General features: G+C 39.7%; 1 protein-coding gene across 1 annotated transcript in view; it reads left to right on the forward strand.

Moving 5' to 3' along the window:
- Positions 1-12747, forward strand: part of PAK3 (p21 (RAC1) activated kinase 3) — a 113276-nt gene that overhangs the window by 47587 nt on the left and 52942 nt on the right. Inside the window, exons 6-9 of the mRNA XM_024762521.1 lie at positions 899-961; positions 2539-2583; positions 3729-3882; positions 5680-5717. Coding sequence (XP_024618289.1) covers positions 899-961; positions 2539-2583; positions 3729-3882; positions 5680-5717 — 300 coding nt within the window. The remainder of the gene's footprint in view (positions 1-898; positions 962-2538; positions 2584-3728; positions 3883-5679; positions 5718-12747) is intronic.

Below are 12747 nucleotides of genomic sequence, written 5' to 3' on the forward strand. Positions count from 1 at the left end.
GACATTTTCTGAGAGAATTTCTCTTATCTTTAGCTTTTCCTTTGTTCTTTATGGGTTCTGAATGGAAATGAAGGAAAGTGAATCACCATCATCTTGCTGACTGGAGACCATCCATTTTCACTTTGCTGTCAGTTAGAACCCCAGGAATCAACCAGAGAGGGGTGGGGTGGGATGTGTGATGGGCAATCTTTCCAACTGTGAAAAACATTTTGATGCAACTGGACCAAACCAAACAAGAACCTTTCCCCTCCTCCCAAAAACCTAATATAAAGTAAAGTGTTTGGATGCAATTGTTAGAAATCCACTGAATATATAGATGAGACGCAGGCTAAATTTGGAAATCTGATGTACTTTATTGTCGCTGTGATAATCTTTCATAACTATTTGTCCCCACCTTGTTTTTTAAAGATACCAAACTCTGCCTTTTTTTTTTTTTACTATCTTAACCTATGATTTACTAACTTTAAAAATACCAAATGATAATAAGCTTTTAAAAGTCATTTTATTGGTAGGATTTAGAATGGGGTCTTAATCGCCCCAGTACCACTAATTGGTTGTGTGTGTGTGTGTGTGTGTGTGTGTATGTGTGTGTTCACGTGGAGGGGGAGGGACATATTACTAAATTTGATCATTACAGTTGTTGAGGTTGAATTTTGAGCAATTTGTTGAACTGTCGAGTCCAGTTGTCTCACAAGGGCCTGTTATTTGGAATATCTGGACACTGGTTTGGTGTACTGCTTGGTGCTTACCCTTTGGCTAATTGGCCCATACAACCTTGTACACTTGGTCACACACTTGGACCCTGAGGTTAAAATTAGGTTGGGAGGTGAGATTTGGGGTATGAAACTACTATAAGTCCTTACCCTTTATATTACCATTTTTGTCCCAAATACTTCAGAACTCCCCCTTCCAGACCTCTAGACCTGTGACGGTCGCTTCAAGTCAATCAGAGGGAAAAATGGTATGAGTGATATACATTATCATTTCTTACGATAAGATAAATGCTTGGCCTGTTGTATCATGCTGCCATTCTCCTGGGCTACGCTGGACAATCCCCAGCTTGATGTACATCTAGCTGTTATTACATACATGGTCAGGCTTCTGGTGCTCACACTTCTAGGTCTCCATTAGCTATCTGACTTTTGGGGTTTGTACCTCAATTTGGAGTAATGAGTTATGGCTTTCTGATTACATGCCTTTATGGCATACATTCAAATTTAAGTGTCAGGTTTCATTGATGAGCTGGTTTATCTCAAAAAGAGAAAACAATTATGCCATCAGTGTAGTCACGTGGTAAGTATAGTTGTCTGGAGGATCTTTTGCAATCGACAGCAGTTTTTCCTGCTGTCTAGTGATCACAAGACTATTATCACAAAAGTTTAGAAGTGCCATGAGTATGTATAATAACTGCAAGTATTCTAATGATTATGGTAATGATCATGCCAGTGATGTCTGCTCTGGTGGTTATGTGAAATGCATACCTGGTTTTGTAACACTTAATAACTCCTTTGGCCATTACAGTATTAACCAAATGCTATTAATTGCACTTAGAATCAGAACTGGGATCATGCATGGGCTCCTGAGTTCAAATTTTTGGCTTAAGGCTTTAGCATCAAATTGCGTGATCAATGCATGTAAAAGTGTCCTTTCACTGTGCTTGGAGTAACCCCAAATGCCAGGAATCAAAGACCTGTAACCCAAATCAAATCAATTGGGTAAAAGCATGTTTCTGTAGCATTGGAAATATCATCTTTATTTAGACAAAGCTGTTACCTTATATCTGATCTTATTTTGTGGGAAGTGGGACTTTAGAACTGCGGCATTAAAATGGAGATTATTCATAATATGGTTCGAAACGAAATGGTTTCCCTTTCCCTGGTCTAAATGTCTAAGAAATTCAAACATAGAGTCTGGCTGTGTGGGAAATCCTTAATCTAGTTTTCTCTAAGCCAGCCACGACTTTAGCTCCAAAATACAGAAGAATCACCTTAATGAGAACAGGTCAAATTCAGCATCACCATATACCTCTTCTTTGAATTTTAGCCATACAGACACTTCCAATGTGAAATTGAAAATGGTTCACCAGAATTGGGAACTGAAATTTGTAAGTTCATCACATGGCCATTGGCTACCTGTGATCACCCAGTCGTAAAAACAACTTACAAATTGTTGTTGAAGCTTTTCATGATGCCATCCTTCTTCCCTCCAAATTCATGTTTCTGCCTTTTAGTAATTTCTCCAGTCATTTAATAGTAATCCTTATTATTGCATATTTATGGAGGAAGCATCTGGCCAAAAGTGGAACTATGCATCCAAACTTTGGAACATCGTTGTTTTCTCTGTTTTCTTAAATCTGTTGTCCTGTAGCCTGTCCTGCCCCTGATTTAGTTAATACCTCCCTATTTTCATAACTGCCCCACTTTAGAAGGGATTAACCCCTCCCCATTCAGACCCATTGGTTTCATCTCCTCCCACCTTCTAAGTTGTCCCACATTCTGTTTTAACTTTCTTTTCTTTCTTTATTTACGTCCATTACAGCCAGATCTCTATGGCTCACAGATGTGCCCAGGGAAGCTCCCAGAGGTGCGTCACAGGCCCAAAAGAAGCTTGCATCAAAGTGCTTCTTTGAGATGTCATAGCACTGCAGCAGCAGGTTCATGTGTGTGCAGTAGAGTTGTTGCTTGGCTTATCTCACTTTTTTGTTGTCATTCCCAAACTCTGGAGGCCCACGTCACACATTGTTTTGCCGAGACTTCATAGGACAAAGCCACGTAAATTGTGTCTAGATGCACTTCAGGAAGAGTGTGTCTGTTTCTCGCTCCAAGTCCTCTTGGAGGTTGGTTAATTATGAAATGGGGACATCTGTAGGCCGAACATGTAGGAAAGAGTGCTGAACGCTCAATACAAAGCTAACCTCTCTGTGTAATTTTTGCAATTCTCCTTTGTTAGATTGCCAAACACTCCCTCCTCTCTGCTCTAAATGCTTCAGATTATTGCAAATTTTCAGAAGGCTTTGGCATGGTTGCCACTGTCCCCAGGTTCTCTGTGGCCGATGAGCGAAGTGGGGAGGAGGGGATGGGGGGAGGAGAGGAGAAAGCTGCAGGGAAAATGTTACTGTTTAGAACCCCTGTGGTTATTGCTCGTCCATGATTCTATTTTTGTCTCCTCTCAATCCCCCTTTATGTTAAAGCTCTAGACCCCCCCAAAAAATTACATTTGATAACCAGAGTATGAACTGACCAAGGGTGAGGCTTTACGTTTATTCTAAAAGATATTCTGATTACAACATGCCCAGAAACAGCTTATGTTATTCCAGTCATATAAAATCTATTGATCTGCACTATGACTATGCTGTGTACAGATTTAGAGAAGTCTTTGCTATGTCTGCCCTGAGTCGCCAGAAAAAATAAGCTAAGCCGTAAACATCATTTCATGGGTGAGCAGAGTTAATATGGAGGTGATTTTCATGCGCTTTTTTTTTTTTCTATCCCAGTCATACTCCCACCCACCCTTTTTAAGTTGGATCTTAGTTTTACCTATGTGTTTTAATTAGAGAAGAGAATGATTGCATTATTAAGTTACTAACTTTAAATCTAGAGCGTAACTTCAGTTTCCCAAGTGTAATCCTACAGGTAGCATGGGCTTCTTGGTGAAGAACTTTACTGGAACATGAAAATGCAGCTGTTGCATGTTCTGAGCTTCCATTCTTTCCCTTTGGTTGTCCACAGGGAATTCCTGAGCAATGGGCACGATTACTCCAAACCTCCAACATAACAAAGCTGGAACAGAAGAAGAACCCCCAAGCCGTTCTAGACGTTCTCAAATTCTATGATTCCAAAGAAACAGTCAACAACCAGAAGTACATGAGCTTTACGTCCGGAGGTAAGAGTAAATCTAGGATATCAAAAAGTGAAGAAGTGGGACTTCCCTGGCGGTCCAGTGGTTAGGACTCTGCGCTTCCATGGCAGGGGGCCCGGGTTTGATCCCTGGTCGGGAACCAAGATCCCAAAAGCTGTGCGGTGCAGCCAAAAAAAAAAAAAAAGGGAAGAAGTAATTCCAATCTCAGAACCCCAGGATTAGAACGGAATGCCTGGAGGGTATTCGAAGCCGGTTCAAGTTCCTTTTCTGAATGACTTCAACATAAATCAACCAAAAGATGAGTTGGAAATTGAAGTTGATGTTAGGAGATTTACAGTACTTGGGTGATTTTATAACTCAAATAAGGAAATTGTTCAGTGAAGCAGTAGTTGTCGGTTTGAATCAGCAATCACGATTGTTGTTTTGTCTCTTCACTGGCATGAAGACACTGAGTCACTTAGGATCAGGCCTTGTCATGCGTTTAGGAAGTAAGAGGTGTCTGGATCAAACCCTGGTCTCTTGAAATTTATTTTATCCCTTAGATTCACTGAATTGCATGCACCATGGTGACACAGCACACATTTTGTGGTTGCTGGGTTATTTTGATCTGACCGCAAAATCAGACTTAAAAAAAGAAATCATGTCTGGGCCCGTGAGCCATGGCCGCTGAGCCTGCGCGTCCAGAGCCTGTGCTCCGCAACGGGAGAGGCCACCACAGTGCCCGACCCTGCTGGGATTTGATGAGCCTTGCTCGGGATAAAGCATGTGCGGTGCCGACTCCGTTCCTGGAGCATCTCTGGAGAGCTGGGCCGCTGGTAGTTTCTCCTTCTGGGCCCAGACCCTTCAGCCAGAAGGAAGCTCACCCAGCCAGGGCCCGGTCCACACAGAGACTGCACAGCGCTGAGGGGCGGGAACAGAAGTCCCTCATTATGGACCCTCATAGTTAAGGGCTCAATCTTTTTTTTTTGCCACACTGCACGGCTCGTAGGATCTTAGTTCCCTGACCAGGGATTGAACCCCGGGCCCTCTGCAGTGAGAGCACAGAGTCTTAACCACTGGACCACCAGGGAATTACCCTAGGCTCAATCTTAAAGGAGAACGAACACTCTGAGATGACCATTGCTTGATACAGAATTATAATGGAGTTATATATATTTATTATAAACACCCAACTTTCCTTCCCTTTTTCTTCCCCAGATGTTTGTCAGGCAGGCGGACTCTCTACCACTGCGCCACCAGGGAAGCCCTGCCACTGCTTTTTAACCCTTTTGTTTTTATGTGTCAAATTCTCTCAGTTTATAAAGATGAAATCCTGAAAAAACTATGTTAGAACTCGACAGTATCTGAGTTATTGCTCTATCCTGAAACTCACCATATGTTTTCTTTATGCTCTCGTGTTGAGGCTAACTAATAGCCTAGGAGGGGAAGGGGAAGAAGGGAAGGGGAAAGGAAGGAAGGGTAGAAGGGAGGAAGGGAAATGAGGGAGGGAGGAGGAGAGGGAAGGAGGAAGTCGAGGAGAAATTCTGGATATAGACGTGTAAAATCATACCAGTCAGGAGTAGGTTATCTCAACACTCCTCAGTATAGATGAGATTCACTGGAGGCCTTCCTTAAGATCTATAAAATGGGGTGGCGAGAATATGGTGATGATGTAAGGGTGTGAGCTATTTTAAGAAAAACTAGTCATTTGTCGTAGTATCTTATTTAATACTGAATCAGAAAATTTCCTTCTGGTCAAACACATGCAGTTTTTTTAAGCATGGTCTCTAAATGAGGCAGTCTTTATGAAACAAAGGTAATATCTTTATCTTCACTTTTCAGATAAAAGCGCACATGGATACATAGCAGCCCATCCTTCGGTAAGTGAAAAATTGAAAACAGTTTTGTATGATCCGTGTTTCCTGTGGTCCAACAGAAAACAATTGTGCAGATCCTGTTTTCAGATACACATAGAATCCCTTAAAAATATTTTAAAGGTGTAATTTAGATACATAAAATTCACCCATTTTTAAGTGTACAGTTTGATGAGTTTTAGTAAATTTATACACCTGTGCTACCATCACCACAATCTAGTTTTCGAACACTTTCATCACCCCAGTAAGATCTCCCAGGTCTGCCTAGAGTTAACCCCCGTCCACCGCACCCTAGCCCTAGGCTATCACTAATCTGGTTTCATAGATTTGTCTTTCTGGACATTTCAAATGGAAATGAAATAAGACAATTATATGTCCTTTGGGGACTGGCTTTTCTCTCAACTTAACGCTCTTAGGATTCACCCAAGTTGTTGTATTGTATCGATAGCTTGTTCCTTTTTATTGCTAAGTAGTATTCCATGGTATGGCTCGACTGCTATTTAACAATTTACCCATCGAACGGTTTCTAGACTGTTTACAGTTTGGGGCGTTTATAAATAAAGCTACTATGAAAATTCATGCATAAGTCTTTACATAGACAAATGTTTCTATTTCTTTTACATATAGAATCTTGAAAATAATCATCATAATGATAGAAACTTCTCTTCACTGAACAAATGTGCCAGGCACTAGGCTAATAATACTTTGTATTCACTTAACCATTCCTACAACCCAATTAGGCAAGTCTTATAATTGTCTCCATTTTACAGATGAGGTTCAGAGAGGCGAAATAACTTGTCTAAGGTCATACCACTACATCTTTCGGTGTCACCTGTTCCAACAAAGTGAGACTTTGCCCAAAGTCACATAGATAGTTTTATCAGAGAAGAGACTAGAAAATAAGCAACTTAGCTCAAGGGCCTTGGAAGTGCTATAGTATCTGAAAGAATACCCTAACACAGAAAACAGTCTTAGACAAGGCTTCCCTTTACATGATTTTCATTTTGATATCCTGATAGAAATTATCTCCTGCCTCATTTGCTTCCTTTGGAGTGAAATAATTAGCATTAGTGAAAGTTTCCTCGCCGCTTATTCAGAGTCATGGATAATCAAGCTGATTCTTCCTTTTACAGAGGACAAATGCTGGCCTGCTTGATGTCACCCTGGGCAGCCAGTGTGACAGCAGTAAATCATTTCCGGTAAAAACTAAAGGCTCTGAGATAATACGGCAGTGCCTCAAAAATTTAGAAGAGAATTACCACATGATCCAGCAGTTGCACTTCTGGATATATACCCAGAAGAACTGAAAGCAGGGTCTTGAACAGATATTTGAACACCCATATTCATAGCAGCATTACTCGTAGTAACCAGAAGGTGGAAGCAACCCAAGTGTCCACCAACAGATGAACGAATAAACAAAAGTGGTATATCCATACAATGGAATATTATTCAGCCTTAAAAAGGAAGGAAATCCTTACATAGGCTACAACATGGATGAGCCTTTAAGACATTATGCTAAGTGAAATAATCCAGTCACAAAAAGACAAATACCGTATGATTCTACCTGTATGAGGTATCTAGAGTAGTCAATATCATAGACACAGAAAGTGATTGCTGGGTGAGGTGGAAATGGGGTGTTGTTGTTTAATGGGTACAAAGTTTTAGTTTTGCAAGATGAAAAGAATTCTGGAGATGGATAGCAGGGATGGATGCACAGCAATATGAATATACGTAACACTCCTGGACTAGACGCTTCCAAATGGTTAAGATGGTAAACTTTATGTTATGTCTATTTTACCACAACTAAAAAGAAAACTTAAAAGAGTAAAGGCTCCGGGCATAGGTGTTTAGTCTTATTCCTCCACTTACAAGCTGAGCCACTTTCAGAAAGTGGCCCAGCTTCTGTGACCCTCTCTTTCCTCAGCCTTTAACTGGGAATAATAACAGTACCTACCTCCTAAAACTTGTGTGAATATTGAATATGCTAATGCATATAATATACTTAGTACATTACCTAGCACATACTATGCGTTTATTAAATGTAAGCTACTACTGCTACCACTTGTAGATGGCAACAAAGACGAAAACTCACTCTCTCCATGCGTGAGACTTGTCTGAGGCCATGGTACTGGTGCCTTGTTCAGAATTCTCAGAACAGAGTAGAATGTAGCCCTTCTTTTCTCACTGGTCATTGCCCTCCTTTCGCTTCTTTGCCATGACAGCTTCCTGGGCCTCACTGAAAGCAGCACGTGAAGGGAGATAATAGCAAACTGGGAAAGACAAAAATACCAACCTTCCATGAGCAACACATACCTTACCTCCCTTGATTTAATTACTGTCATTATTGTGCGATACTAGATAAGTATCTTGACAAAGAAATCGTTGTTATCTTTTCAGGTAGTCGGTTATTTTAAACACCAACCTGCTAGGATAGTCTGTGTGTTGGTTTTCATTTTTGTAAACAGCTTATAGCTCCTAGGATATTGGCCTTTTGTTTTTAGCTTGCTTCTATTGGTCTTACTTACAGAATTAAAACTAAATCTACATAATGTTCAAAATATTCCATCAGATCAGAAAAAGGAAACTCATGAACTCACTGTTTGGAGATAAAACAACTGGATATTCACTTATTTAACATGTATTTATCAAGTGCCTCCTTATAAGCACTAGGAAATTTGGAGCTCAGTCTGGTAAAGGAAGAGAAGTATGAACATAAAGAAGCACAGTACCACATGGATCATGTTACATACCATAAAATATGTCCATGTGCTCTGAGAATTCAAAGGAAGGAGCTTACTTTTAACTGGGGAGGGAAAAGGAAGCAGGCCCTCGTCTTCAAGGGCTTAAGCTCAGTGCCTAGTACAAAATAGGCACTTGGTACGTATTTGTTGAATATTGAATTAGAAAATGCTTCATAGAAAAGGCGGAATTTTAACTAGATCTTTCTTGAAGGTCAGATGCGATTTGGATCTGTGAAGATAAGGAAGGGCATTCTAAGCAAAGGGAAGGCATGATGAAGGGCAGGGTAGTGAAAAGAGCAAGGGGACAAGGGGGTATGGGTTTGAATGAAGACTGAGACGCAGGAAAAGGAATCATAGGAGTTAAGCCTTGAAAGTTAAGTTGGAGCCAAATCATAGAAGCCCTTCAATGGTATTCTGAGGAATCTGGCCTATGTAAGTGTACAGTGGGAAGCCCTTGAAGTTTTGTGGGGCAGGAGAGTTAGGTGAATAAAGTTTATGCTTTAGAAGAGTGATCTGATCGCAAATGTCCAGAATGAATTAAGGACAGAAGGTAAGACTGGACGCAGGGAGACTGACTGGGGAAATATCGCAAGCGTCCAAGGCCAGAGGTGATGAGGGCCTACGTGAGATAGTGGCAGTGGGAATGGAGATTAGATTTAAATTCCAAAGATGTTTAGGTTATTGATTAGATGTTGGAGGAAAGGTTGAGGTCAGAGATGATTGCAGGCTTCGGATGCTATGTGGGTGGCCAAAAAGATGAGGGTATTATCTTTCAGGAGATGCATATTTCTGGGAGAAGATGCTGAGTTTCCTATCGGACAGTTTGAGTTCGAAGGTTTAGCAAGACTTCCAGATGGAGATAATTGATTAGGCTACTTGAGTAAGGCTGGGTTTCTATTGATTGAATGAACTGAATTTAGACCCTTAAGGTCAGGTTGGGTCACTTCTTTGGGGCTCAGTAACTTGGGGAATTGCATCTTGTGTTCTCCTTATGGTTCTAGGGGGAGATTGCACTTCACACTGCTTGTGCTTTTGTTGCATTAGAAACACTCCCAGTAGACCTAGCTATCCTACAGGATGTGATTTAATGGGATTGACTACCCCTTCTCGACATAGCCTGAACTGCTCACAAGTTTTGGCATCTTCTAGTAGCCTGGGTGGGAATCAAAATGGAAACAATGTTATATTCACTAAATGTGTTAAACTAATGGCAATATAATTAATAATGAATTCAGCGATGCCTCTCATAGTCATATGAATCTGCTTTACTGCCCACTCATGATAGCTTCTTTGGTATTAGTGTTATTAAACGCTAAATACCGTTCAGGGATCTACTCTTCAATTTGAGGCTACTTTGAAATTTGTGTATATTTATTGTACTATTGAGAGTGAAGTAATGCATTGAGAATCCTGAGCGAGTATTTTGAGTGGAAGGTAACAGCAATAATACGAATATGCCGTGATTTGTGCCTAGAGAAACTGGGTGTACGTGTGACAGATGACACTTTTTTGATTTACAGTACTGGCTTATTTTGTTCATCTACATAAGTGCTTTTTTTAAAATTTCAGTATGCATTAGAATTGGCTGGATAGCCTGTTAAAATGCAGATTCTAGGGCTCCATTCCCAGAGTAGAATGCAGCCCTGAAATCTGTATTGTAAACAAGCAACGAAGAGGGGCTCTCAGGCCACACTTAGCATTATCTAAAGTCTCCAAAGTCCTTACTTCTTCTTTCTTCGACCTTTAACAATTAAGCTCAAAGAAAGGAGAGTTTCCTAAGGTAGTTCCACTAGCTGGTGTATTCTCTAGAGCAGGGTTTACAACTTGGAGTCCATGAATGGGCTTCAGAAGACATATGAACTCTTGAAATTATATGTAAAACTATGTGTCTACCTGTATTTTTCTGGGGAGATAGGCCAAACCCTTTAGAATTGGAAATGAGTCCAAGACCCATTCAGGTTAAGAATAACCTGCCTAGCTCAACTAATGACTGTCAAAAATACTTAATTTCAAAAAGACCAAAAATTCCTTACTTGATCTCCATCTGTCTCTATCTTTACAAGTTTAGACATACTAGACATAGTAATCCTCAGCCTGGAAGGAAGAGTGTAGCAACATTATAACTTTGACTCCCCCAAAGGCCATCAAAAAAAGCTGTTAATCAAGGAAAGCTAAGTTTATTACACTTACCGGAGCAAGAAAGAGCACTGCCAGTGTCTTAGAAACGGGATGTCAAGGGAGAATATCCATAGGGTTTTGGAGCACGGCTATGTGATTTTGAAGCAGGTGTCGCAAGGCAAGAAACGAGTTAAGATTGTGCAGTGTTTCCGATAAAGTAACTTTGGATTGGGGAATACAGCAAAGTGAGGGTCTTGAATAGAGCTTTGGTGAGCAAGCTGTTGTTATTCTTAATAAGTAAATTACTTCAGTTGGTTCAGTCTTATCTTCCAAGAACAAGTATTTCTTAAAGTGAGAAGCTAAGTTATTTTTGCTTGTTCTCAGTATTGTGTAACATAAGAACAGGAAAACATGCTCCATCTTGATATTGTTTCACACAGGGAAAAGAAAGTATGCCCAGCCCCAGTGTTATTTACACAGGGATGGAAAATCTGTGGAAAAAATACACAGGAGCAAGAAATTATGTTCATTTCAATTCTTAGTACCAAGGCCTGGTATCTATGTGTAATGCTGGGTAGTTAATGCTCCCTGGCCCAACCAACATCCAAAACATAATGTCCACTGAAGGTCACACATTCTTTCCAACCAACCAACGTGCCAGCATAGTGTTTGGTCCCAGATAAACAGACATGTATCTTCTTCCTGCCCTGTAAACCCTCAAAGGATGAAAATTTTTAGGTTTTCGAATAGTCCCTTAGTCCATCCTTAGAGACTGGAATGTCCCCCATATGAAATTAGAGTAGTGAGGATAGTAATGAATGTTAAGAATCAGTCGGTGAAATTTTGCAGGTGGATCTTCTCTAGTAAATTAGCGAGAACTGAAATGTGCAAGGCTACCTCTTGGCCGGTAGGCACTGGGTGGTCTTTGTACCAGTTTAAGGGTTGGGCCATTTTTAGATGCTCATAGGCTATATATACGCTCTCACTTATGGAGGACATGTGATGCATTGTATCAAATATATCAAGTATATTAAAGGGCCTCTATATCCCACTTTTTATTTTTGCTATAAACTTTTAAAAGTAATTTTTAAAATGTTAATCTTGAGATTATTTGATCATAAGTAGCACTTAATTTATGGTTAGCTGTAATTTCTTAGAAATCACTGTGAATACTCAAGAATTGTTGCTAAATAGAACAGCCTAACCTATAATTTGTTTTTTAATATAATGAAATTTCTATAAATACTAAATTTAAATAACTAATTAATTAAGTTGACATATATTATACTTAACAGACATTTAATTAGACATTAACTGACTTAAATTTTATCATTTTCTTGTGGCATTTTGGAGCCGATGATTCATTTCTGAGTTCAGATATTTTCATAGGCACACGTAAAGCTTATTATTCCTAGCCATGGCTCATATTGCCTAATAAATAAAATAGCATTGTTTGCCATATAGAAACTAGTCAATTTATATGCAGGTTCTGCCCATCTACCAAGGAACAGTGATTAGTTGCATTCTGGATCCCAGCTGGCATAAGATAGAGTAGAAGTTTCTGGAACAAAATAATATCAAAGCAAATACCATTAATCCAAAGGCAACTTCTCCCTGTACCCTGAGGTGCCCTGAAGAATTAGTCTTTCACAAAAAGAAACTGATTTTTTATCTAGAAATATAACGTCATTAATATATGTTGCTATCCACGCTGCCACAACCCAATGTAATAGCCCAGCTGTTTTGGCTAAATTAAGAACAAATAAGCTGTACACCTGAAACTAACACAACATTGTTAGTCAACTATACTCCAATATAAAATAAAAATTAAAAAAAATAGAAAAACAATATCAAGTAAGCATATAAACTTCAATCTATAAACCACTCAGCGTATATATCAGGCAATCAAATATTCTTTCAAATTTATAAATTCTAAGTTGTCTTGTCACAGTATATAAATCTTGCTGGCTCCAATAAGATATATGGTTATGCCTGTTACACCACCGTAGGTTTATACATGATTATAGAAAATCCACAGTGAATTTAAGTCACAGACTGAGGTCCTTTGATGTAACAGTCTATTAGTAGGCTGTCTGCATCTGCCTCAGGAACTTTGTCCTCGAGGAATGAAAATTCTTTCTAGTCTCCAAAGAAGATATACAGATTGCCAACAAACA

The sequence above is a fragment of the Neophocaena asiaeorientalis genome, unplaced genomic scaffold (genome assembly GCF_003031525.2).
Source record: "Neophocaena asiaeorientalis asiaeorientalis breed wild unplaced genomic scaffold, Neophocaena_asiaeorientalis_V1.1 scaffold234, whole genome shotgun sequence".
Lineage (NCBI taxonomy): Eukaryota > Metazoa > Chordata > Mammalia > Artiodactyla > Phocoenidae > Neophocaena > Neophocaena asiaeorientalis.